The 27,969-nt window shown below is 35.5% G+C and overlaps 3 protein-coding genes across 6 annotated transcripts; all 3 read right to left on the minus strand.

Moving 5' to 3' along the window:
- LOC106883881 (uncharacterized) lies at positions 1 to 27,310 on the minus strand. 3 transcript variants are annotated; one of them, XM_089351396.1, is made up of 2 exons: positions 27,077 to 27,310; positions 1 to 3,511 (listed from the first exon to the last, which is right to left on the minus strand). In XM_089351396.1, the coding sequence occupies exon 2, from the start codon at positions 3,138 to 3,140 to the stop codon at positions 2,241 to 2,243; it is 900 nt and encodes a 299-aa protein (XP_089207522.1). In that variant the 5' UTR covers positions 3,141 to 3,511; positions 27,077 to 27,310; the 3' UTR covers positions 1 to 2,240. The 3 variants fall into 3 exon arrangements, with proteins under 3 accessions (XP_089207522.1, XP_089207501.1, XP_014790505.2); XM_089351375.1 differs by lacking the exon at positions 27,077 to 27,310 and adding an exon at positions 15,135 to 15,851; XM_014935019.3 differs by lacking the exon at positions 27,077 to 27,310 and adding an exon at positions 5,573 to 5,708.
- Positions 9,395 to 27,199, minus strand: LOC106883878 (uncharacterized). 2 transcript variants are annotated; one of them, XM_089351253.1, is made up of 2 exons: positions 27,077 to 27,199; positions 9,395 to 12,831 (listed from the first exon to the last, which is right to left on the minus strand). In XM_089351253.1, the coding sequence occupies exon 2, from the start codon at positions 12,436 to 12,438 to the stop codon at positions 11,002 to 11,004; it is 1,437 nt and encodes a 478-aa protein (XP_089207379.1). In that variant the 5' UTR covers positions 12,439 to 12,831; positions 27,077 to 27,199; the 3' UTR covers positions 9,395 to 11,001. The 2 variants fall into 2 exon arrangements, with proteins under 2 accessions (XP_089207379.1, XP_014790501.1); XM_014935015.3 differs by lacking the exon at positions 27,077 to 27,199 and adding an exon at positions 15,135 to 15,924.
- On the minus strand, positions 22,407 to 27,504 carry LOC128247398 (uncharacterized). The gene is made up of 2 exons (XM_052966826.2): positions 27,077 to 27,504; positions 22,407 to 26,008 (listed from the first exon to the last, which is right to left on the minus strand). The coding sequence occupies exon 2, from the start codon at positions 25,607 to 25,609 to the stop codon at positions 24,275 to 24,277; it is 1,335 nt and encodes a 444-aa protein (XP_052822786.1). The 5' UTR covers positions 25,610 to 26,008; positions 27,077 to 27,504; the 3' UTR covers positions 22,407 to 24,274.
- Between the last annotated feature and the right edge of the window lie 465 nt (positions 27,505 to 27,969).

Below are 27,969 nucleotides of genomic sequence, written 5' to 3' on the forward strand. Positions count from 1 at the left end.
TTTATTTTTATGTTTTATTATGATTTTTTTTTGTTCATGCCAAATCATAAATATAACACTACTGGCATTTTCCTCAGGCCATCTGATGGCAGAAATGGTAAAACAGAGCAACAGCTCAAGAGATTTCAGCTTTAAATAAATTTTATCCTAATCTGCATGACCTTACCATATCATCATCATTTAACATCTGTTGTTCATGCTGGCATGGTTTGACCAGGGCTGGCAAGCTGGAAGGCTGCACCAGACACCAGTCTGATTTGGCATGGTTTTCTACGGCTGGATGCCCTTCTTAATGTCAACCACCCTGAGAGTGTAATGGGTACTTTTACATGCCACTGGCACAAGTGCTAGTTGTGTGACACTAGTATCTGCCACGTCTATGTTTCCACTTAACTTGATGGGTTTTCTTCTCAAACATGGCATAATGTCAAAAGTCTTGGTCATTAGCTCCGTGAAGCCCAACACTTGAAAGGTGCTTTTCACATGCCACTAGCATTGGCTACAATGCATCCATGAGGCCCAATACTTGAAAGGTGCTTGTTAAATGAAACCAGAATTGGCCATGACTATGATTTCATATGGCTTGACAGGTCTTCTCAAGGATGGTATATCTGTGAGGCTCAACATTTGAAGATCATGCTTCACTGCCTCATCCCATGTCTTCCTGGGTCTACCTCTAGCACAGGTTCCCTCCACAGTCAGAGTTAGACACTTCTTTACACAGCTGTCCTTGTCCATATGCATCACATGACCATACCAGTGCAGCTGTCTCTCTTGCACTCCACATTTGATGCCTCTTATGCCCAGCTTTTCTCTCAAGACACTTATACTGTCATATATGCACATCCAGTGAAGCATACTAGCTTCATTTCTTTCAAGCCTATGCATATCCTTGGCTGTCACAGCCCATGTTTCACTGCTGTGTAGCATAGCTGTTTGTGCACAGGCATCATACAGTCTGCCTTTCACTCTGAGGGAGAGGCACTTTGTTGCCAACAGAGGCAGGATCTCTGAATTTTGCCCAGCCTATTCTTATTCTCACAGCATCCATCTCTGCAACTGACTTGGTCACTTAGATAACGGAAGCTATCTACTACCTCTAGCTTACCCCGCTGGCAGTTGGTGGAGTGTATTATAAAATATTTTTCATATTTTATGTTCTGTCCATGACAACCTCAACATCCTTCTGTATATCCACATTCCTAATGCTTCAATGATGTTAGTGGTTACTTTAGTTTATGTCCATATTCTTGTTCCTCATAGGCAAGTTAACCACAGATTGCATTCTAAATCAGCAAAATTATAATACTTGATGTTTTCCTACATATTTTCCAACACTGTCATTCTCATTGTATTTCATCATCCAGATGTTGCATGTAACCTAGTTCTTTATTGCAAACAATTCCAAAATCAAAGTACTAGGAGTATGAAATATCAGTAACATCCAGGAAGAGGCTTGCTCCATAAAAGAAGTAAGCATGAATTTGATAGCTGGCAGAAAGAAAGGTGCAGAAAGGCTATAAAAGTAGGGTATTCAGATGGTTGCAAACATGATTTATGGGATATTATATACATTGTCAGTATACAATAATAGACAATAAAACACTGATGATGACAATTGTGTTAAAATCTACATCATCAAATATATGGTGATTTGTAGAAAATATTTGATCACAGATATACAGGCACAAACATGGTTGTATGGTTAAGAAGTTTGCTTTGAAACCATGCAATTTAGTGTCCGTTTCCATATCATGGGCATTGTTAACTCATGCCTTGTGGGTGAAATTTGGGAGATGGAAACTATACTCAAGAAGACCCATCTGCCACAGCAGAATTGATACCAGTACTGGTATCATGTTAAAAGCACTGGGCTGGTATCGTATAAAAAGAACCCAGTAAGCTCTGTGCATGTGCAGTGGTTGGTGTTAGGAAAGGCATCCAGTCATAGAAACCATGCCAGAACAGACAATGGAGCCTGATGCAGCCCCTGGCCTTATCAGCCCTGGTCAAACCATCCAACCCATGCTAGCATGGAAAACTGATGTTAAATGATGATGATTATGATATATATATGAGCATACATGTGTGTATTAATGTGTTGTTTGAAGTACTAGAAGAACATAATATTACCTTATTAGGAAACAGGTGAAGACTGGTGACAGGCAAAGCATATAACTCAGGTTTCATCTGACCTATGCAAACATGGATAAGTGGATGTAATGACAATGACTACATAGCTATGATTTTTCTCTTGTATGAATATGTTTGTGTCGAGAGAAGAGACCACTTTGAGAGAATCTTTTACCACAAACATCACAATGGTAAGGACGTTCTCCTGTGTGAATACGTTTGTGTTTAGAGAAATGACCACTTTGAGAAAAATTTTTATCACAGATATCACAATGATATGGATGTTCCCCTGTATGTATACGTATGTGGCCAGACAAATGACCCTTTGTAGAGAATGTTTCATCACAAATATCACATTGGAATGGTCTTTCTCCTGTGTGTATACGTATATGAGAAACTAAATTACTAGGCACAGAAAATGTTTTACTACAAATGCCGCAGTGGTATGGTTTTTCTCCTGTATGAATACGTTTGTGGGAAACTAAATGACCAGTTTCAGAGAATGCTTTACCACATGTACCACAATGGTAAGGTTTTTCTCCTGTGTGGATAGATAAACGACCCTTTTGAGAGAAATTTTTACCACATACATCACAATGGTATGGTTTTTCTCCTGTGTGAATACGTTTGTGCTGAGAGAAATGATCCCATCTAGAAAATGATTTATCACAAATATCACAGTAGTATGGCCTTTCTCCAGTGTGAATACGTACATGGTCAGATAAACGACCCTTTCTACAAAATGTTTCATCACAGACATCACATTGGTATGGTTTCTTTCCTGTATAAATCCTCTTGTGGGAATTTAAACTGTCACTGGTCGAGAAGTTTTTATGACATATATCACAGTGATGCTGTTTTTTACCAGAGTGAACACATTTATGGGAAGATGATAAATTACTTGTCAATAACTTCCCACATACTTCACAAGGCTGTGATTTCACTTCTGTATTTTCTTGTGTTTCATCAGACAACTCAGTATTTTCAGGTTCTGCTTTCTCTTCCATAACTTTATCAATCAATAGTTTCCATGTCTGATAGTCTTTGTTAAAGTCTAATTATGTTTCAGCTCTTAAGAAGGAACTTCCACATGGATGTATTTGAATAGAATTTTGCAATTATAATGAGCATCCAAACAACAAAATTGGATTAACGGGGTGTGAAAGGTCTTACTCAAAGGTTATTTGAAATGTCATTTTAATCTTCCAGTAATTGTACAAATTTTTGCAAATAATCTCAACCCCAAGGAAATATTTCACATTATTTCAACCAAAAATTGCAAGAACAAGCTGACATTAGTTATTTTTAGTCTTTAAAAGTGGATAAAAATGTTGATAATTTGCAGTAAAATACTTCAATCTGAGTGTCATCTGATAACCTGTAATGAAAGATAACATAAGACAAATGGTACAATGAAAGCAAAAACATGAAAATTATAAGAATAAAGATATTTGATTACAGGTATTGAAATTGAGAACACTCATATAGAGTAAGAACATATTTACACTGAAAAGACACTGATGAGAAATGTAATGAGAATGGATAAAAGGGACCCTGATGCAGGTTTTGGAATTTAGACCATCCAAAACCTGCTGGTGCTACATCAAGCTTTGTAGAACATTCTAAAATTATATTTTCCACATGATTCAAGTAAACAAGAATACATAACTATGCCTTAATGAATGAAAAGTAAGAGGAGAGTATGTACGGTCAGAGTTTTCTATGGTCAGATGCCCTTCCTGTTCTGGTTTCTAAGCAAGGTAAAAACATCCCAGTTTTTTGAACAACAAACAGCCCAAATAGGTGGAAACAAACAACACCATAAGAATAATTTTTTTTAATAAAGACTGTGCAACACAAGATGCCTGAACATGCTTTCATAATGTATCTGCAAGCAAATGACACTACCAGCAAAGCCATTGTTCACACATGTGAAGATGAGCAAAATATAAACTCTCTTTCTCTCACACATGAGAAACTTCTTTCAGTTTCCATCAACCAAATCCACTCATAAAGCTTTAGCTATCCTGAGACCATAGAAGACACTTGCCCAAGATGCCATGCAATGAGACTGAACCCAGAACCACATGGTTGTTGAGAAGCAAACTTCTTAACCACACAGCCATGTATCTGTAATATACATACACATGCATACACACACACATATATATACACACACACAGACAGTGAAATTTAAACTTGCATAACAAATAACTATTATCTAGAGGTCTATATGTTTTCCTGTGTCTAGAGAGAAGTCACAAGGAGGATTCTTATTAAAATTCATGAATCATTTGGTGGGAATCTGCAACTGGGCATGGAACAGTGCTATAAAACACAAAAGTTTCTACATATTAGTCAAATTGCCAATACAATAGACCCCTAGAAAGAAATATACAGATCAACAATCTTTACACCTAACCACATCCTCTTGTGAACATCAAAGCACAAGATAAACAAATATATATACTAACAACACCATGACATGCTTCATTAATAACCTCCACCTTCCAAATACAAACAAGAAATACCCTAAATAACATTAACAAGTAAATAAACTGACTGACCAGTTAAAACATATCAGCTACTTACACTATTTTGTGAATACTTACAAATTCCATTACAAAAAAGTTGGCACATCCAATTACTGGACTTAACTTTAAACTCTGACTTATACATTGCCATAGCAAAAGATTAAATTCAATATAACTAAAACTGATGACCAAAAAAGTTTCTTCTACCTACCCACTTCCTTTCTGTGAACCACTAAAAAAACAATTCCATAACCTGAAGCTGACACACCTAAATATACACACCTGTTTACAAAGTTCTACATGCACAAATAAATTCTGAACAATAACATAACCACAAATTTAATCAATAAAGAATTTCTCTATAACACCTCTTCATCACAGCCTACCCTACAAGCTTATTGCCATTCAACTGAACCCCACAAACTCCAGTAAAATTTTATCTCAACAGAGCCAATATAAAACCAAGATTATCTTGATGCATCACAATCTGACGATGGCTTCGACGTCATTGTCAATACTATTCTTGTTAAAAAATAATTTGTACTCTACAAAATTGTGGACTAACCCTTCAGGTTGATATAAAACTGATTTTATTATAACTGAACATAAAAACAAGCATTAACTTTTAACAAAAAACAAACATATAACTTAACAAACTAATCCGATAAGCAGTTACTGTTATTATGTTGACTGACCATTGTAATTTTCAAAACTGACTTCAGTTTCCTCCTTTTTTTTTGCATTAAGTTCTGAACATATAAAAAGAAACAATACTTTACAACGATTGGACTCGTGTTATTACTAGTTTTCCCTTGATGACCAACAAAAACGGTCATAAATTTCAAATATGTTTTCATCAACAAAAATATCACTTCAAGGCTTTCTAACTGGCTTCTATATATTACCGTAATGGGGGGATTGAGCACAGGCGTTTTGATGAGGCTGCTTTGGTAATGAACGATTTGATACAGAAGGCAGACACACGTACACACAAACATATACACACAGATGCAAACACGCACTCACACACTAAATGTAGTGAAATTGAAATGTGATGGTTTCAACAGAGAGTCACCTCCCTTTTACATGCCGAGGACGGTAAACAAAAAATTATTAAAAAGAAAAAAATGATAATATTAATATATTAAGAAATATAGCTTTATTTAGTTTTTCCGTAATTATGATAATTCATATATGTTTTTAGTGGTTCAAGATCTGGAAAAATACTCTCAGTGTCAAAAAGGGGCCTTGTGTAGATTCAACAATGCCAAAACGCCAGTTAACCCTCTTATTGTCTTCTAGGATTTGTTTGAACCTATAGCCACCACCAGCTATCCAAAGTCATAGGGAAAGTGTTCTTAAAACATCATAGCCCTATATAAAAATATACGCAAGTATATATGTACTGAACGTAATCATAGTGCTCATCATCATCACCAACTACTATTACTACTACTACTACTGATAGTCTACTACTAGTATTGCATTTTCCGTTTGAAGCTCTTGTTAAAATTGTCTGCAAGCCTTGATTTGATGATTTATCACGAGTTGCATGTTAAAATAGAAATTTGATCAGAATAATAAACTGGTAAATAAAACAACGAAATAAATATATACTGTGAATACCCTAGTATAGTAAAACTTTAAACAACAAACATTTGTACAACACTGCATATGCTTTATACACACTTTTGTATACACCTGAGCACTGTATGCAATATTTTCATTATTATAATATCTAATTATATTTAATTTAATAATAAGGATCTGACAAATTAACACTTTCTTATGTAATAAAGGTATTGGAAAAGATTTATATAACTTTTTAAAATCAACAACCTGTTTCTGTAGCAATTTAAACTGTGAAGATATACAATGGGGAAATAGGAAAACATATCTTACATGTGTATACAGTTATTTGACTACACTCTCGGAGTGGTTGGTGTTAGGAAGGGCATACACCTGTAGAAACTCTGCCAGATCAGATTGGAGCCTGGTGCAGCCTTCTGGCTTGCCAGTCCTCAGTCAAATCATCCAACCCATGCTAGCATGGAAAGCGGACGTTAAACGATGATGATGATGATGATGTATACAGTTATGCATAAACTAAAGTGTCAGTGTTGTTTTGCACTAACCATTACTACTTCCATATTCCTTTTAACTTTTCTTTGCTTTAATTTGAAATAGAAAGAGAGGGAAGTGCTCATAATCTTTGCTGGCCTAGGTGCATTGTGCAGTTGATGTTCAACTGAACATTGCAGAAACAGCATACTTGAGGTGGGAGAGTCAGAAGACTGTAGTTCTATGAAGGAAAGACTAAGCAATTTGTAATTTACTCTGAAGACAAAAAAAAAGCGTTTGTGTGTGTTGTGTCTAAATTTTCCTGATATATTCCATGGCATGCAGACTCTGCAATGTACTATACATAAGCAAAGTGGGTTGCCATTATGGTTGTTTTGCTGGTTATGTTTCCTAGAAGCTTGTTAGTAGCCACTGACATTTATCATGGCTAAAGTAGTGTAGTTAGTGTTATGGTCTCCAGTCACAACCAAATTAAACTAAAACCTAAATCATGAAATGATGCTAAATATGCTGGACAATTATACCACCATTTCTTTAATATTTGCAAATTCCATTCCAGCCTGGACTCCATCCACTAGCATTCAAACTACATGTGCTGCTCCTCTCCATGCTAACCTCTTACACTTTATTTACAGCCCATTTCTGCTGCTCAGGCTATGCTTAGTATTCGAACTTTGACTCTGAAAGGTGATCTTTGCATATATGTAAAATTCATCAATAAGGATTTTCAATTACTCTGGCTCAAATCTTCTTTCCACATTCCTCTCTATCAATATTTAATTCAGTTGTAATTCTTTTTGTTTTGATATTTTGTTCAGAATGTAATAGATTATTCTTTTATATTTTCATAATAGTGTTAAAAAGTAAACTGGTAAGATACATAGCAAAATCCATATAAACAAATTCATTTATTTTAAAATATATTATTTGCAAAAATATTTTATCACAAATTTTACAAAGCTATAGTAAAATAGCTTTGTATTTTACTATGGTAAAATACAAAGTTTCTATCCTGTGTGGATATGTGCATGTCGAGTTAGTGCATAATTTCTAGAAAATGTTTTACTACAGAAAACACAGGTATGGTCTTTCACTTGTATGGATATGTTTATGTTGAGAGAAATGTCCTCTTTGAGAGAATGCTTTGCCACAAATATCACAGTAGTATAGCTTTTCTCTTGTGTGAATATGTATGTAGTAAGACAAATGACTCACTGTAAAAAATGCTTCATCAGAAATAACACATTGGTAAGGTTTTTCTCCTGTGTGAATACATTCATGGGTGGTATTTGATAGAGAGTAACTTTTCACATAGAGTAAGTTGTTTGTGTGTGTGTGTGTGAGTGTGTGAGTGTGTGTGTGTGCATATAAACGCACACATATACATACATACATGTCAGTATATCTGATATCTGAGATATATAATCAAGAAAACAGATAAACTGGTGCCATCAAACAAAAATAGTGTGGTATTCACTCCAACTGGGTTGCACATAAGCTCCCTAATTATATTATCATTAATGTAGTAAAACAGTGATTAATCCATTGGAAACCAATTGTAACTAAGGAAGCTATTCACAAAGGGAGATGTCAAATAGATGAGCATTCTAAGAAAATGCATCACAACAGTTTTTCTCATGAATGCATCCATTTATTTCTAGACAAGTCATTACTCTCAGAGAATATTTCATTACAAATATCACAGTGATATCTTGTGTGGCTGTTCACTTCTCTTATAAACACTTTTATACAAATAACAAAATCATATGCTTTCATTTCAGTGAAAGTTTATATTCATCATCATCATCGTTTAACGTACGCTTTCCATGCTAGCATGGGTTGGACGATTTGACTGAGGACTGGCAGAGTTTCCTAATGCCAACCACTCCGAGAGTGTAGTGGGTGCTTTTACGTGCCACCGGCACGAAGGCCAGTCAGGAGATACTGGCAACGGCCATGCCCGAAATGGTGTATTTTACGTGCCACCTGCACAGGAGCCAGTCCAGCGGTACTGGCAATGAACTCGCTCGAATGTCTTTTCACGTGCCAGGAGGGCGACGTTGGTAACAATCACGCTCAAATGGTGCTATTTACGTGCCCCCGGCACGGAAACCAGACAGCTGGTGCTCTGGCAACAATCACGCTCGGACGGTGCTCTTAGTGATCTACTGGTACAGGTGCCATCATGATTTCGCTTTTGCTTGCCCCAACAGGTCTTTACAAGCCGAGTTTAGTGTTGAATGAAGAGACGTTGGCATGGGTGCCAGTCTACAGATTTAGTTCGATTTCGATTGCACTTGCTTCAACAGGTCTTCGCAAGCGGAGTTTAGTGTCCAAAGAAGGAATGTTATGCGTAAGTGGGCTGGCTACATCCCAGGCAGAGGCCTTGAATTTTGGTCTCACTTGGCTTGCTGGGTCTTCTCACACACAGCATATTTGGAAAGGTCTCAGTCAGAAGTCATTGCCTTGGTGAGGCCTAATGTTCGGAGGTCGTGCTTGTGGTAATTATGCTGAATGAATATTTAACCTCAGATACCACAATGGTGAGAAAGCATTGTTGGTGACAGTCACATATATAGATACAGAATGTTTAGAACAAATGATAACACATACTTCACAAAAATAAGTAAGCAAATAAAATTAAATAATATTTCAAGGTTTTATTTTAATGAATTGTGTTTTCTGATCTTCACTATGTTCTCATTTTCAGTGATAGTTCACAGTAACACTGTGGATTAGCTACTGAAATGTTCTAAAAGGTTATCCGATGAAGTTGTTATGGTTCACTTAAATATAATTTTGTGGTAAAAGACAAGAACAAATTCTGAGGTTTTTGTAAAGCTGCTTCAAGAACTGATGTCATCTTCAATGACAATGTTAAGAAATACCAGTAAGGTTTACTAGCAAATATGGAAGCTTTGAACATGGAACATGTAAACAAAAATGCTTAAAATTTTTGCATTTCTCTGATCTTAACATTTGCAACACAATCTTCAGAAAGATAGCCAACCAACTAGTAACATACTTGTCAAGAGGGTATTAGCTATAGACTGATTTTGTACTCATCTTACTAGTGAAGTAACAGCTTCTATGAATAATGATTTTGAGAATATTCTTCAATGGGAGCATGATGACTTAGATTCACCAACACAAAGACAGTTACTATACATAGCAAGAGAACAGTCTTGTACCTTAACCACTCTGTCACGAACAGGAGACACTGAAAAATTTATATCGCTACATATGCTAGACCTCACAATCTCTGATGATTGCTCATAGCAAACTCACAAATACAATATCAATGAATCCCATCACAGAGGCTAAGGCTCTTCTTTAGGTTCAGGAAATACTTCACTAACTTATAAAAACAGTTCAAACTGCAATACAATCTGTTCATATAAACTAGAATGTCCACAGAAAAATGTGTCAGAAACAATACCAGTGTACTTACTTTCATTAAGTGACAAGAAAGGGGAAGTACTATTATGTGTAGTTGAGAATGAGAGTATAAATGGGACAATGAAGAACTCTTTCCAGTAGAAAGAAACAAATGGCTCGGCTATCAGCATGATAAAAAAAAGTCAGATGGAAGCAGGTTCATCAGGGAAAGTTAAAGTATCAAGATATTTAACTACTCTACGAAATATACATCGAGTGCAGGAAGATAATGGCTGAAGTAGCTCTTTCATCATCAATTGCAATAAAGAATATGCACTAGAAATGGAAAATTACACAGGTCTCAGTGTGATTGACCAAATATACATTGTATAGTCAAGTTAGTACAGAAGAGAAGATGGAGCTTGTGTTTGTTACTAAGAAGTAGAGCAAGAGGTTCTATAATTTTAGTGAGACAACAGCAAGAGGTTCCAGTTAAGAACAGACACCCTGCTTTACATTTATCAATTAGGAGAATACTTCAGATGGCACCACTGTTTGTAGTCTTATGTGTGCAAAGGAAACTATTACTCAATATATTCGAAGTAAGCAAATATGAGTTCAATAATGTGAATAAACAAAAATAAACAAAGGATGTGTTTTTTGGCAATTCTAATGTATGGAGAGGAATAATAAATATTAATGGAGGCATAAACTATCCAGATGGTCAAGTGCACATGAAAGGTACAATGGACTATCAGATAGACTACCAGAATAGAATGATTGCCATTAAACACTGATGGTGAAGAATAAGAATATGATAACTGATGTGGTAAAATCAATACCCACAAATTCATTATGTTCATATTTGTATTACCTATAGATCACATGGCTGTAAGTTCTCTCCTATGTGGATACGTTTGTGTTGAGTTAAATTATCACTTCTAGAAAATGTCTCACTACAGATATCACAATGGTATGGTCTTTCTCCTGAGTGAATACGTTTATGTCGAGAGAAATGACCACTTTGAGAGAATGTTTTACCACATATATCACAATGGTATGGTCTTTCTCCTGTGTGAATACGCATGTGACAAGACAAATTAGCACTTCCAGAACATTTTTTACCACAGACATCACAGTCATATGGTCTTTCTTCTGTGTGAATACGTACATGGCGAGACAATTCAGCACTTCCAGAATATGTTTTACCACAGATTTCACAGTAGTATGGTCTCTTTCCTGTATGAATACGTTTGTGGGCAACTAAATTGCTAGCAATGGAGAAAGCTTTACCACAAATATTACAATGGTATGGTTTCTCCCCTGTGTGAATACGTTTGTGTTGAGTTAAACTATCACTTCTAGAAAAAGTTTCATTACATATATCACAGTGGTATGGTCTTTCACCTGAGTGAATCCGTTTGTGTCGAGAGAGATGACCACTTTCAGAGAATGTTTTGCCACAGATATCACAGTGGTATGGCGTTTCTCCTGTGTGAATACGTATGTGTCGAGAGAAATGACCTATTTGAGAAAATGTTTTACCACAAACATCACAGTGATATGGTCTTTCTCCTGTGTGAAGACGTATGTGGCGGGACAAAGCAGCACTTCCAGAATATGATTTATCACAGATATCACAGTGGTATGGTTTCTCTTCTGTGTGAATACGTTTGTGTGTAGACAAGTTAGAACTTCCAGAATACGACTTCCCACAGATGTCACATTGATATGGTTTTTCACCAGTGTGAACACGTTTGTGGGTAACCAAATTGCCAGGCACAGAGAATGCTTTATCACAAACATCACATTGGTAAGGTTTTTCTCCTGTATGAATACGTTTGTGGGAAACTAGATTACGCATTTCAGAAAATGATTTGTCACAGATATCACAATGGTATGGTTTCTCTCCTGTATGAATACGTTTGTGAGCAATTAAACCACCCTTCTCAGAGAATGCTTTACTACAAATATCACAAGTGTATGGCTTTTCCCCAGTGTGAATACGTTTGTGGATAGATAACTTATCCTTGCGAGACAAATTTTTGCCACAGATATCACATTGGAATGGTTTTTCTCCTGTATGAATACGTTTGTGGGAAAGTAAACTGCTATTTTGAGAGAATGTTTTATCACAAATATCACAGTGGTGCAGGTTTTTGCTACTAGAGAGAATACATTTATGGGAAGATAACAGATTGCTTGTGCTGAATAATTTTCCACACATATCACAAGCATATAAATTCACTTCTGTACTTTCTTGCATTTGATCAGATGAATCAGTATTTTCAGGCTCTGCTTTCTCCTCCATATTTTTCTTGTTTAACCTTATTTTCCTTGTAAGAAAAGAACTTCAAGTGGATTTATTAGTTCAGAATCTTATAATTAACAATCAGCAATTAAAGTTTCATTAAACTAATATAATAAATAAGATACATCTAGATATATAAATCCTTGCACATAACAATTCAAACTTCAGGGCAAATCTTCCATGTTTAATATGTGTAGAAAATCTTTTAGTGAGCATTTGTACAGAAAGTTTTGTAAATAACCTTAATTCTAAGGAAATATTTCACAGTCATTCAATCAAAAGTTGAAGAAACAAGATGACACCAGCTTGATGAAGATATTTTAGAGTTCAAAAGTTGATAAATATGTTGATAATCTACAGGGAAAAATTTTTTTCTTGGTGCCATCTGATAACCTGCAATAAAATACAACATACGACATAAGAGACAATGCAATGAAGTGATAACATGAAGATTACTACAGAGGATATATTACACTATAAGTACTGAAAGTTAAAATAGCCAGAAAGAGTCAAAATTTATTTAGAGAAAAAAACAAAAAATTTTGATAATATAGATATGATGGAAATGAATGATAAAAACCTGTGAGTGTGGATCATTGAACCACAGACCACTATATCAACAACAGCAGAAAATTACAAGAATGTTCTAAAATTATATTTTCCACCTGATCCAAGCAAACAAAAATATATATATATATATATCTACATCATAATAAACACAAAGTAGATTACTTATTTGGCTGAAACTTTCTTTGTCTGTCTTTTCAGAGATATCATAACCAATTCCAAGAGATAAAACATTTTGTTTATATTGAACGTATTATTTTCAACCAATATAACAACCAGATAACCAGTTACTGACACTAAGATAATTGCCAACATCAACATAGTTTTCAAAGGGCATCCAGCTGTAGAAACTCTGCCAAATCAGATTGGAGCCTGGTGTTGCCATCCGGTTTCACCAGTCCTCAGTCAAATCGTCCAACCCATGCTAGCATGGAAAGCGGACATTAAACGATGATGATGATGATGAGTTCTCTCCTATGCTGGCATGGAAAGCGGACGTTAAATGACAATGATGATGATGATGTGTGTGTATCCACTTATATTGACATCACATGATGTGATGTCAATATAAGTATATCTTTCAGTTTCTGCCTACCAAATCCACTCACAAGGTGCTATGAAGAAGACAAAACCCACACGAAATGGTTTGGAAGTGGGCTGCTTAAACACAGTTATGCCAGGACCTTTCTATAAAATTATATTTAATGCTAAATTTTTACATATATAAGTGAATTTTCCATTTCAAATTCTTGTTAAGCATGCAAACAACCTTCATTTATTTTTCTTTTTGTCACTAAATTATGATGAACGAGAAAGAGCTAGTCATATCTATTTTCCAATTACTTCTGTAATTTTACAAGAGACTTTTCAATACTGTCTCAGGTGAAATTGGAGTAAAAAACTGGTAAATGAAACAGTGAGATAAACAACATTCTGGTACAGTTCTTGTTATTTCTAATAAAACTACAACAAATACTGAATCAAATTAAGCTAATTTTAAGTGTATGCATACATTACATATGAAAAGCATGTCTGAGGAAACTGGTGGTGGTGTGCATCAGCAAAAATTATACATTGAAGTTCTTGACTTTGAAGAAGTTCAAATACAATAGGGAGAAAAGGAATCTGATGTTTCAGGACTGCTCTTTGTCTGAGAGGAAAGAAATTTTTCCTCTCAGTCAGTCTTGAAACATCAGATTCTTCTTTCCACCATGACATACAAACTTATTCAAACTCGTGAATTATGGCTTGAAGAGACTGGAAAAGAGTTTTATCTGTTTGGCATTGCCAGTGTTATCAGGTTGGATCTAGACTTGATGACATGTTAATAACAAGATTCTCTAAAGATTAAGCAGCACCAAAACATACGACCTTTCTACCTTGATGTAATTTGTCTCGTTATTTATATAAGCCTATCTCATTAGTTCCTCTTTAACTGAATAAACTGTCATAGCCTCTTGCACACCAAATAAATGTGTATTCTTCAAAGCTATCAACAGATCATATCTTCTGAACATATCATCTACGATAATTTTTTTTCACTCACATTCGCAAATTTACCTTTTCTTTTATCTTTCACATTGAGTGTCAAAACCAAAACACTTCATTGCGAATTAGTTCAAAATTCTATCAAATGATTTTAGTCTTAAGAAATCTCAAAATATTCATGAAAACAAAATATATTTAAAAATTTTTCCAATAATTTTTTTAAATCTCAGAACAGAGGTTGGGTGTAAGCTATGGCACTGATTGATAGTTCAACTAGATATGTCAGAAATCCTAGAAAAGTAGCGAACCATAGACTGTCCTCACTGGATTTCTATTTCACGTAATATTTGATGTATGGTTATGAAAATAAAGAAACACGTCGTCGAGGAAGACCGGGAATTAAAAGGTTAAGAAAATATGAAGTCAATACATTCCATGAAACTACACTAACTATGCAAAGATTAGATAAACCACGGAACTAAATTAACTAAAAGAAAAATTGAGGGAATGAAGTAATAATGAACCGACAAAAAACAAATTGAATTCGGCAGTGATTACGAATGATGTGGATGAAATAAAAATATAAATATAAAAGGGACATTTTCGGTAAACGAAATCTAAAATATATTAACGATACTTACATAACAATGTAGATCGTAGATGAAATGATATGTTGATGTAATATATGAGAAATTTATGAAGACTGATAGATTCACCAGAACATTCTTACAAGATATATGTAGTTTTTTTTTTAATCTGGTAAATGAACAATCTCTTAATTACATCAATCTATTAATTATTACTGAGACAATGTTAACAAATCTAAAGAAATAATATCTACAATGTTTATATATTTCGTAAACAGGCGGCGACGATAATCAACGAACTGTCATTTATAGGAAGCGAAGAACGCACCTCTGATCAGTAGAGAGTGCTAAAATTAGTACGCCCACTGTCCAGCACGATCTTATTTTCAGGTATTGTCTATCAAGAACTCCACTCTCTGGTGTACCTTTGTCTTTTAATCCCAAGTCATACCTTACCCAACAAGACCTATTATCACCGGTGATCTCAGCCATGGCCATTTTCATTATAAAATCTTCCACGCTTTTGAACATCTGAGGAATTTCAACCATGTTTCGTGGTCTGCTATCACAACAGCTCCTTTATAGGATCCAGTTAGCTCAAGACATCATCAGGAGGAACCACGTCCGGTTTCGGCCCCTACTCCTCTACCGTTTTGACGTGGCGGGACCCCCCTTTCGGAGGTGTCTTCAGCTCTGGTGTTGGGTGCATGTCTTCTTTCTTCTATTCCCTGGCCTCTTCGATGCAGCATCAACGAGTGTCAGTGTCCGACTGACTGGCTTGTCAAATTCCCCTTTTTATACCTGCTGCTAGGCTCCAGCAGGCTGCCCCAGCAAGTTGTCACGTGACACTGTCTAAATTTCCCGCTGCTAGGGTCCAGTAGGCAGTATTCTGTCAGTTATAACTGTGTTGATATGGTTTTTCTTCCCATTTGCGAATCTAGAACTCCATTAACTTGTGTGGGCATTTTCTAAAGAAATAATATCCACAATGTTTATATATTTAGTAAACAGGCGGCGATGATAATCAACGAACTGTCATTTATAGGAAGCGAAGAACGCACCTCTAATCAGTTTTTCGATTGTTTTCTTTGATACAAGCTTTCTAAATCTTAATTTATTCCATCCCCTTTTTTTTCGTTAGAAGCCTGTAGGTAGCTTTAAATCTTTCAGAATTTCAATCTTTTCATAGCTTGCTTATAATGTATTCATATCTATTACGTTTGCTGTCCTTGTGATGAAACCTTTATTCTAGCTATTAAGTGACGTTCTCAATCCCGATGGTTACGCTCCAATTCAGAATATAATTCGTGTGGGTCAGTCGAGCTGCAAGGAATAACTGCTAAATCGCAGTTATTAATAATAATAATAATAAAAATAAAAAAGGACACAGCTTTGAGAAACATAATATGCAGGAGGGATGGTGAAAAGACGATAATGCTTGGAACATCTTTTTTCCGTGATGGAAAGTTTCTAGTTTTTCTGTGCACTCAGAGCTGAGGGTTCATTCGGTTGCGCTATGAAAGTTTTAGCCGTGAGCTACATTATTTTCGGTTATTTAACCTACAACCGCTAGAAGAAATAATATCTTATTTAACCACAGGCTAACATAAAAAAAAGACACTAATTTCTCGTATGTTAGCAGGTGTTATTTCACATTCTCTCTTTGTCTTTTGTGTGCGTGTGTACTTTAAATCTATCGGACAAGATTGTATGAGCCCCATAGTCAGGTAGTTTTGAGAGATCCTTGCGTTAGACACAGCCGAAAGTTTACTGACGTAACAACTTGTTTTCCCCAAATTTCTTGAGAGCAAGTGCCTACTGGTGAATGGCATAACAAAGTAGTTCGGCATTAGATCTAACTTTTTCGGAAATAGTCCTGGTAGTTATCGAGAAGGGAGATTCTAGATGTTGGAGAAGGTTGATTGCAAATTTTTGGCACAATGTCAGTAATTTCACGGGAGGAGATAAGTGGATTACATCACCCTCAGTACTTAGCTGGTACTTTATTTTATCTCCTCCAAAAGAATAAAAGGCAAAGTCGACCTCAGCGGACTTTGAACTCAGAAGGTAAGGATGGACGAAATTCCGCTAAGCATTTCGCTCGGCGTAACAGCTGTCAAGGCGGCTAGCTGGCAGAACACGTTACGGCGCCGGAAAAAAAAATACTTAGCGGCATTTTTTCTGGTTTTACACTCCGAGATCAAATGTCACCGAGGTCGACTTTGCTTTTCATTCTTAAGTACCAGTGGAACACTGGGGTCGATATAATTGACTTATCCCCTTCCTCGAAATTGCTAACCATGTGCCAAAATTTGAAATAATTATTAATTGCTGTCTCCAACATTTTTGAGATGTTAAAAGTGTATGCAATAGCACAAAGTTGACAGGATTGTCCTTCTTGAGAATGGGATTCTTTACATTTGATAGAGATCGTTTTAGCAAAGGAACAAAAGGATTGACTATAGTTTGGGAGGCAAAAATGCTTGCAGACTGAATGTACGGTGACGTTTCTCCCAGTTTTGGATAATGATATTATAGAAGTTTTATGTATATTTTTCCTTAATCACACTACTTACATCACCATCGTTTTTACGTCCACTTTCCATACTTCCGTAGGTCAGAAGGAATTCATTGAGATATTTTCTACAACCAGATACTGGTTGTCTATGCCAACACTCACTTGTTTCAAAGCAAACATATTTCCCCATAGGCATACATATTAACACAAGATTGGAAACAAAGGACATTGCTTGTATGATGGTGATAGTTGCTTATAAGTATCCTATGATGTCAAGACACAAAGACAAAACATGCATGTACATAAATACAGGGTTCTTAATTTATAAAACTGTACCCAGTGTAAGCTATGGACACATAAAAGGTGCAGCAATATCAAAGGAAGGTTAACTGGGACGATAGTTTTTGTGTGTAGTAGATGCACAAGTTCAATAAACACTGAAGATATACAGAAAACAGATTCCATCCCATGCCAGAGGGAAAAACTAGAAGTGGTTGATAGCTTCCATTACCTAGGTGACCAAGTCAGTAGCGAGAGTGGATGACCTGAGAGTGTAGCTGCTAGAATGTGAATAGCTTGGGTAAAATTCAGAGAGCTCCTACCTCTGCTGGTAACAAAGGCCTCTTGCTCAGAGTGAAAGGTAGACTGTATGATGCCTGTATGCAAACAGCCATGCTACATGGCAGTGAAACATGGGCTGTGACTGCTGAGGACATGTGTAGTCTTAAAAGAAATGAAGCTAGTATGCTCCACTGGTTGTGTAATGTTAGCGTGCATACATGACAGAGTGGAAGCACCCTGAGAGAAAAGTTGGATATAAGAATCATCAGATGTGTGCAAGAGAGACGATTGCATTGGTATAGGCATGTGATGCGTGTGGATGAGGACAGCTATGTGAAAAAGTGTCACCCCCAACAGTGGAGGTAACCTGCAGAAGAGGTAGAGCCAGGAAAACATAGGATGAAGTGGTGAAGCACGACCTTTGAATGTTGGGCCTCACAGAGGTAATAACAAGTGACTGAGGCCTTTGGAGATATGCTGTGCTTGAGGAGACCTGGCAAGCCAAGTGAGATTGTAGCCATGGCTTATGCCAGTGTTGTATAACTGGCCCATTTAAAAACACCCTTCAATCACCAAGCAATATGCCGTGCTTGTGAAGACCTGTTGAACCAAATGAAATCAGTTGTGGCTGATACCAGTGCTACCTGACTGGCACATAAAAAGCACTATTCAAGCACGGCTGATGCTAGTGCCACCTAACTGGCACCCGTGCCAGTGGCATGTAATAAGCACCATTTGAGTGTGGCCGATGCTAATGCTGCCTGGCTGGCACCTATGCTGGTAGCATGTAAAAGGCACCATTCAAGCGTGACCAATGCCAATGCCACCAGACTGGCTCCCATGCCGGTGGCACATAAAAAGCACCAACAACAATCTTGGAGTGGTTGGCATTAGGAAGGGCATCTGGCTGTAGAAACCTTGCTAAATCAGATTGGAGCCTGGTGCAACCTTCCGGCTTGCCAGTCCTCAGTCAAACCAGTCAACCTATGCCAGCATGGAAAGCAGACATTAAACGATGCTGTTAATAATATACATATATATATATGCATACAGTAATGCCTTGATATAGGACTTCATTTGTGCCCAGAGACCATTCATAAAGCAGAGCAATAATTTCCCATAGTAGCAATGTTATAAATCGTAATTCGTTCCCAGAAAAATATTTTACCTATAAAATTTATAAAACTCATAAATAAATGGCAATAAAACAGCAGTAGAATGTAAAGAATATTTTATGTAAAGTAAAAAGAACGTGAAGATCATTTACAATAAAAAATATTATTATGATCGTTTTCTGAATCACTTTCACTCACACTAGACTCATGCACACCATCGTTAATAGATGCAATCACCAATTCACAAGCACTTGTAGATTTCTTTTTAAAAAACATGCCCAGAATTGTTTGCTTAGAAGAAGCTTTTTTTTCACTCTATAAATTTCTAGGTAATATGCAGAAGCACTTACGGTAGTAGAAACTTTTGTACTTCATTCAAAATTTGGATTTTGTGCTTGAAAAATAAAACTCATAAACCCGGAGCCTCGTAAAGTGAGGTATTACTGTATATATATACACACACACACACACATATATATATATAAATAAACATTCATTAATGCCTGGGTGTTATTATCAATGTAACATATATATATGAGCCAATGAGTAAGACATCTATGTAGCTACACCCGAGAGAAATAGTAACTGATTCTCTCTCTTGTGTCAAATCATTCTGTTTGATGTTATTTTGATACAATACCTTAGCACTGCTGGTATTTAATAATGCTGTAAGTGTTATAACAAACATTTGTTAGTGTTTAATAATGTTATGATGGTTATAACAGACACTATGAAAAATCAGGCTTCTTTATCATAAAACAAAGCAGCTACAGTCAGTAAACCTAATGAGAACAAAATCATAAACTGACATCCCACAAAAAAAAAAGTGATTAAGAAAACAACTACATGTTTAGATTTATTTTCTATCATTCTAATATTTGTTGTCAGGGATGTTAAAAAACTGGATATTCCTGTTGACTAGAAGCAATTCAGCAAATAACACACCAACTACATGAACAATAGATAAAGCTAAGGTTACTGCATCATAAAAGTGATTATAATGAATCATTGATCTCATTGGTAGCTGGTCAGCTATGTTTTTCACTAATGTTATATGTATACCAAAACTACCTCCACTTTAATATAAATCAGTAATATGTGTCATGCTTGGACACTAGCGAAATGTCAGTTACATTGAAAAAGTTTTGAACGCAGGAGTGGCTGTGTGGTAAGTAGCTTGCTTACCAACCACATGGTTCCAGGTTCATTCCCAATGCGTGGCACCTTGGGCAAGTGTCTTCTACTATAGCTTCGGGCCAACCAAAGCCTTGTGAGTGGATTTGGTAGACGGAAACTGAAAGAAGCCCGTTGTATATATATATGTGTGTGTGTGTTTGTCCCCCCCAACATCGCTTGACAACCAATGGTGGTGTGTTTACGTCCCCGTAGCTTAGTGGTTTGGCGAAAGAGACCGATAGAATAAGTACTAGGCATCCAAGGAATAAGTCCTGGGGTCAATTTGCTTGACTAAAGGCGGTGCTCCAGCATGGCTGCAATCAAATGACTGAAACAAGTAAAAGAGTATGTTATAGTTGTAAGTCTCCATATTTGATATTTGCACTGTGACACAAGCAAGCTGTAAATATTCTTAAAATTCCATTAAGTTGATAAAAGAGTTATAGATGTTATAATCTTCACTTCATTGTTTCTTCATTTTATACTTCTGTCATCTCCTTCCTAAACATAACATCTAAGACACTTCACAATTAGTTCTGCCACATGACGTACCAAGATAGTTGCTTGGCATGCTAAAAATATCAGCCAAATCGCCCTCATAACCACTAGCATCTTTAAAAAAAATGGAACACCACATGGCAGAAACATTTAAGAAAGACATTTATCACAAGTCAGCTCAACGTTGAATTGTAAGCAACATTACTCCACATATCCAAAGTTTGTTCCATCTAAAAGTTTGATATCAATGTATCATAGCTGATACACTCAACATTACACAACTTGACATGTGTCATTATCATATTTCATTGGGTCTTATATGGTCATGATAGATCAATTATCATTGATAACTCATTGTTTCTTCATACAGACATTACAGTTTAACTATCCAATCAACTGTTTTGTCTATTCACATATTTCTGGATCCATCACCCTTGATTCCATTTATCCCTTTAATAACACTGCAACTCAACTCTTCTTACTAATTTCACTGATCATGAATATTAAATCATTACTTGTCATTAAAATTTATATTTTAATGATTTATGTTCTATCCATGGTATCCTTGACATTCTTCTGTACGATCACATTTCAAATTCTAGTTTTGTGATTACAATAATTTTAAAATCCCTTGTTTTCTATATACTTTCCAATACAATATCAACTGTCCAATTCTTCATCTCATCTCAGTTCTCCCTTCTCTTATGATTGTAAATCATTTTTACATCTCATTCATCGGTTTATTCTATAGTTGTATTAACTATCAACAATGTTTTTATTTTATTCACAACTATTGATCTTTTTTTTCCAGGAGACCCATTTTCATTCTATATAGAATTTTACTAATCAATTACATTTCTCACAAGTAGTTATTACAGATAAAAAGGTTATCAGTAACCATCATATATTTCACATTATTCAACTCTCATAAAGTCTATGTTACTAACATTTAGTCTTCATCAGTAAAGGATAAGATATTTTAGAGCTTCAAAGTAAACAATAATTAGTTAAGATCATTTTGAAAAACATGTATACTTAAAACATCCTTATATTGATGATAAATGTATAATTTTTAGGTGTGGGTGTGTGGTAAGAAGCTTGCTTCCCAACCACATGGTTCTGGGTTCAGTCCCACTGTGTGGCACCTTGGGCAAGTGTCTTCTACTATAGCCTCAGGCCAACCAAAGCTTTGAGAGTGAATTTGGCAGAGGGAACCTGAAAGAAGCCTGTCGTGTATATATATACATGACAGGTCTCCTACCACCACTTGACAACAGGTGTTGGTGTGTTTACATCCCTATAACTTAGCGTTCAGCAAAGGACAGAAATAGAATAAGTACTAGGCTTAAAAAATAAGTCCTGGGGTTTATTTGTTCAACTAAAACCCTTCAAGGTGGGGCCCCGACATGGCTGCAGTCAAATGACTGAAACAAGTAAATGATAAATGATATCAATATATTTTGGTTAAGATAAATAAAACAATTGTTTCTTATTTCTTTATTGCCCACAAGGGGCTAAACATAGAGGAGACAAACAAGGACAAAGGGATTAAGTCGATTACATCGACCGAAGTGTGTAACTGGTACTTAATTTATCGACCCTGAAAGGATGAAAGGCAATGTTGACCTCGGCGGAATTTGAACTCAGAACGTAGCGGCAGACGAAATACTGCGAAGCATTTCGCCCAGCATGCTAACATTTCTGCCAGCTCTCCAATTGTTTCTATGTGGCTATTTGTATATGATGCTAATGCTTGGTGAAAATACCACATTTATCAGTTCTTTCCTGTGCAACTGTATTTATGAAAACAATAATGAAATATTCTAAACCAATCTGTACAACACTGAAACATCTCCGCTTAAGTCCCAAAAGTAGGATTGTCTATTAGACAAGCAAAAGGACAGATTTTATAATCTCCTTGTCTAAGATACTCCAAAAATCGATATCAATGATATCATTTTCATAGTGGTTAATTACTATGGCCATGTAAGGTAACACAAAGATGATACACTGATATGGAAGCATTGAACTTGATACAAGGAATAAAGAGGGATTAAAATTCTTGAATTTTTCTGATGAAAGGCTCTTATCATTTTTACAACAGAAGTATCAGAAAACTGGTTACTTACTTTGCAGGTGAATATGAGGTACATGTTGATGTTGTCTTAATTGAAGTGATTGATTTATAATGATTCACTTACTATAACCACTAGCACACACGAGTGGTTTCCTCTCTTTGCTCTACAATGGCCTATAGTGAAACTAAAGTTCATAACTGCAACCATTTAGAATTCTTCTTACACTCATGCTATTCCATTAACTGCTATCGCACAAACATACCAAATGCCATGGTTATCACTACTCTACACTTGATAACCTACAAAATCAATCCAAACTGCAAGACAATCTGTTCATATAAACCAGAATGTCAATGCACAAGTTCATCAGAAGTAATACTGGTACATTTATTCTTATTGAATGTTAAATGAGGAGTATAAGTGGAAACATGTGGGAGTACTCCATGTGGAGTTCTTAAGATTAGTTTCAGCAAAGACGGGGAAAGCAACAGGTTCATAAGTAATAATTACTGAGATATTGAAAGCATCAAGACATATAACTGTTATGCTAGCTCACACTCAGCTAACCAGATTGAGTAGGAAAATATTAACTCCAAAGACAACTTCAGTTGTTTCCTCAACTGCAAGAAAGAATAATCATAAAGACTGCATCGAAAATAGACAGTTACAGACGCTTCAGAATCATAAATCAGATCTAGAAAATAACTAATAGTTTAGCTAAAATTGAAACAGAATAGTGTCAACTTGGATAAAATGTAATTTGTGTTTGTGCCAAAATGTGGCGCTATTGGTACTATATTTCAACTAATTCACTGGCAAGAGAAAGTTTCAATTAAGAACAAACAGTTTATTTATATTTGGAGAATGTTTTTGAAGCAGTACAAAATGCTTGTGACTTCTGGAAAGTGGCTTATTTAATATGTAGAAAGGAATTAAGAAGAAGCTCAAAAATTGTTTAGAGAAAGATATACAAATGATGTAGAGATATTCTGGAAGTGATAAATTAGATGTTTTAGATGTAACAGAAGTAGTTAATAACGAATGCAGGAAATGTTTAGCTTATTCACATACTCGGTACATAGAGAAGATGTAATGGTATATCAAATGTATTGCCAACCTTGAAATAATGGATGTTAAAATGATGGTGAAGAAAAGAGGACAGTGGTGTTGTAAAATCCATATACTCAAATAAATTAATGATAAAATAGAGTTATTTGTAGAAAATAGTTTATTATGAATGTATCATAGCTATGGTTTCTCTCCTGTGTGTATACGTTTGTGTTGAGTTAAATTATCACTTCTAGAAAATGTCTCACTACAGATATCACAGTGGTATGGTCTTTCTCCTGAGTGAATACGTTTGTGTCGAGAGAAATGACCACTTTGAGAGAATGTTTTACCACAGACATCACAGTGGTATGGTCTTACTCCTGTGTGGATACGTATGTGACGTGACAAATTAGCACTTCCAGAACATGTTTTACCACAGATATCACAGTCATATGGTCTTTCTTCTGTGTGAATACGTTTGTGGAGAACCAAATCAGCACTTTCAGAATATGTTTTACCACAGATTTCACAGTAGTATGGTCTCTTTCCTGTGTGAATACGTTTGTGGGAAACTAAAGTACTTGAAAGAGCAAATGCTCTACCACAAACATCACAATGGTATGGTTTTTCTCCAGTGTGAATACGTTTGTGGTCAACTAAATGACCTTTCTCAGAGAATGCTTTACCACAGTCATCGCAATTATATGGCTTCTCCCCTGTGTGAATACGTTTGTGTCGAGAGAGATGACCACTTTCAGGGAATGTTTTACCACATACATCACAGTGGTATGGTCTTTCCCCTGAGTGAATACGTATGTGTCGAGAGAAATGTGCAATTTGAGAGAATGATTTATCACAGATATCACAATGATATGGTCTTTCTCCTGTGTGAAGACGTATGTGGCGAGACAAAGCAGCACTTCCAGAAAATGATTTGTCACAGATATCACAGTGGTATGGATTCTTTTCTGCGTGAGTACGTTTGTGTGTAGACAAGTTAGAACTTCCAGAATAGGATTTACCACAGATATCACACTGATATGGTTTTTCACCAGTGTGAACACGTTTGTGGGTAACCAAATTGCCAGGCACAGAAAATGCCTTATCACAGATATCACATTTGTATGGTTTTTCTCCTGTATGAATACGTTTGTGGGCAACTAAACCACCATTCTCAGAGAATGCTTTACCACAAATATCGCAATGGTATGGCTTTTCCCCAGTGTGAATACGTTTATGTTGAGAGAAATTATACTTTTGAGAGAAACTTTTATCACAAATATCACAGCGGTATGGTTTTTCTCCTGTGTGAATGCGTTTGTGTCGAGAGAAATGACTACTCTGAGCAAATGTTTTACCACAAATATCACACTGATGTTGTTTTTTGATTGTGTGAATACATTTATGAGAAGATAACAATTTCCTTGAAGTGAATAACTTCCAACATATATCACAAGGGTGCAATTTCACCTCTGTATTTTCTTCTGTCTGATTAGATGAATCAGTTGCTTCAGGCTCAGTTGTCTCATCCATAACGTTTCTCTTTTAATCAATATTTTCTCTGTATGATGGTTTTTATTAAAGCCTAATGATGTTTTGGCTCTTGAAAAAGAACTTCAAGTGAATTTATTAGACAGAATTTTGTAAATTGATAACAAGTAACTAAAGGATCATTATTAAACTAGCTCCAATGCACAAAATATATCCAGAAATTAAAATCCTTACACATAAGACTGTAAAAATTCATGGTAAATCCTCGAAGTACAGAAAATTGTCCAGTAAACGTGTTGTAATTTTTACAAATATTCTTAGTTCCAAATAAATTTTTTCACATCCGTTCAACCAAGAGTTATAGAAAATAGTTAACATTAGGTTGATGAAGTTATTTTCAGTCTTCTGTGAAATATTTTAATCTCAATGTTATCTGATAACCTGTAACAAAAGACAACATAAGAATAAGGAATAATGAAGTGTTAATATGAAAGATTATTTTTAAAAAGATATATGACTACAAATATGGGAAGAATAGTCAGAAAGAGCTCAGAATCTATTTACAGAGAAAAGACCCACGGATATACAAATGCTGTGGAAATAGATGATGAGGATAATTGATGTGGATCTTGGAATGGAAAAGACCTTCCAAGAAGATCACTGGCCACTATATAAAGCTTTGCAGTTAATGACTAGAACATCCTACAATTATAATTGCTTCCACTCGATCGAAGCAAACAAAAATGCACATATCTACACCTTAACATGCAAAGTAAACGGTAAATTACTTCATTTGACCCAAACTTTCATTGTCTCCTCATACATAACCAAATCAATTCTAGGAAATAAATCAGTGTGTGCGTTTGTGTGTAAATCTAGTGTCAAAACGAAATTGTAAAATGTGAAAATCGGACGATGGTGAACCTATTATGGACAATGAAAAATTACATCGTTGAGAAAGACACGGAATATAAAACGTTTCGATTAATAAAGAAAGAGTTGAAATAAATAGATCAAATAAAATACATTTCTTGAAAACTAAATATTATTTTACTATGAAACAAAGTAAAATGGAGACTTTGGTAATGGAATTATGCATGAAGTTTTAAATCATTCATTTCATTTTGTTGATCCGACGATTCGAGTGTTCGTAAACAACGATACCTATTACAATGAAATGTAAATAAAAGATGTGACGATTATGCGGGAGAGTAATAATTCTTTATGTATCAGCATAAACACATGTGAAGAGCTAAATTTAGTAACCAACATGTTCTTGAGAATGTCATTCAATACGAACAAGTTCCATTACATTTATCTTTATTTGTATTGATTCAATCCGAGAATGAAAAGAAAGAAGTCAAAATAAAGAGATAAAAGCCCCTACTTTCACACTTAAAAAACCAAGATAGTACATGGCATAGGAATGGTGTAGATGAAGTAGAAATGTAAATATAAAAGATACAATTTTGAGAGAAGAAATATCTAAAATATAATAGCGATACTTACACTATGCAGTTAAATGAAATAATGAGATGTACTGAAGTCAGACTTTAAATCAGCGAGGATAAATTCACCAGAACATTCAACTACTTCTCTGTTTTCTTCTCATTACTGAACAGTTTTTTAAATTCAACTACGGTAGTTGATTGACTATTACTAAGACTGAATAAATATAGAGAAATAATATATCAACAATGTTTATAAATTGTAAACGAACGAGGATGACATAACGGAAGTATCATTGACTGTAGAGGAAGAACCGGTAAAACTGGCCTCTGTGCATTAGAGAGTGATATACATGCTGAAGTTTTTGTTTCTCGTCAGTCACTCTTATTAGGACTATAGTATTCTAGATTTGTCTCCGTCTTCCTGTCTTTTTTTCCGGCAATATGTTTAGAGCTTCGTTTTCTGGTGTGGCTTTCCTTGTTTAATTTGAAGATATTCTTCAACCAGCATATCTATAGTCAAAAGTGGTCCAGCTCTGTCCATCTCTTTTTCCAAAGTACCTAAGTGTATTACAAAATGCACTCCCCTTTCTCTTTTTCTTTTTTAAAACAAAAGCTGTTTGAGTGACGATCACAGGTTGTTTTATCGTCATACTGATCAGAAAATCTTTCGCACTGACATTTCTTAATTATTCTGTCATAGTGTGTCTGACTGTGCTCTACCCATGCCAGTTAATTGGTTACTTTGAAGTCCAGAATTTACATTGGTTTGCTGGTTCTCAATTCAGAGTGATACAATCATTAACTATGTCAGTACCATCGTTCATTTCCTCTATTAATTTGTTGGACATCTCATATTCCAATGATTACCTTAACCTCTTCTCCAACTTTTACTAACTCATTGATTCCTACTCCTACCTTAATTTCTCTTCTTTTTCTTCATCACATCAAATC

The sequence above is a fragment of the Octopus bimaculoides genome, chromosome 1, assembly GCF_046866305.1.
Source record: "Octopus bimaculoides isolate indiv1 chromosome 1, ASM4686630v1, whole genome shotgun sequence".
Classification (NCBI taxonomy): domain Eukaryota; kingdom Metazoa; phylum Mollusca; class Cephalopoda; order Octopoda; family Octopodidae; genus Octopus; species Octopus bimaculoides.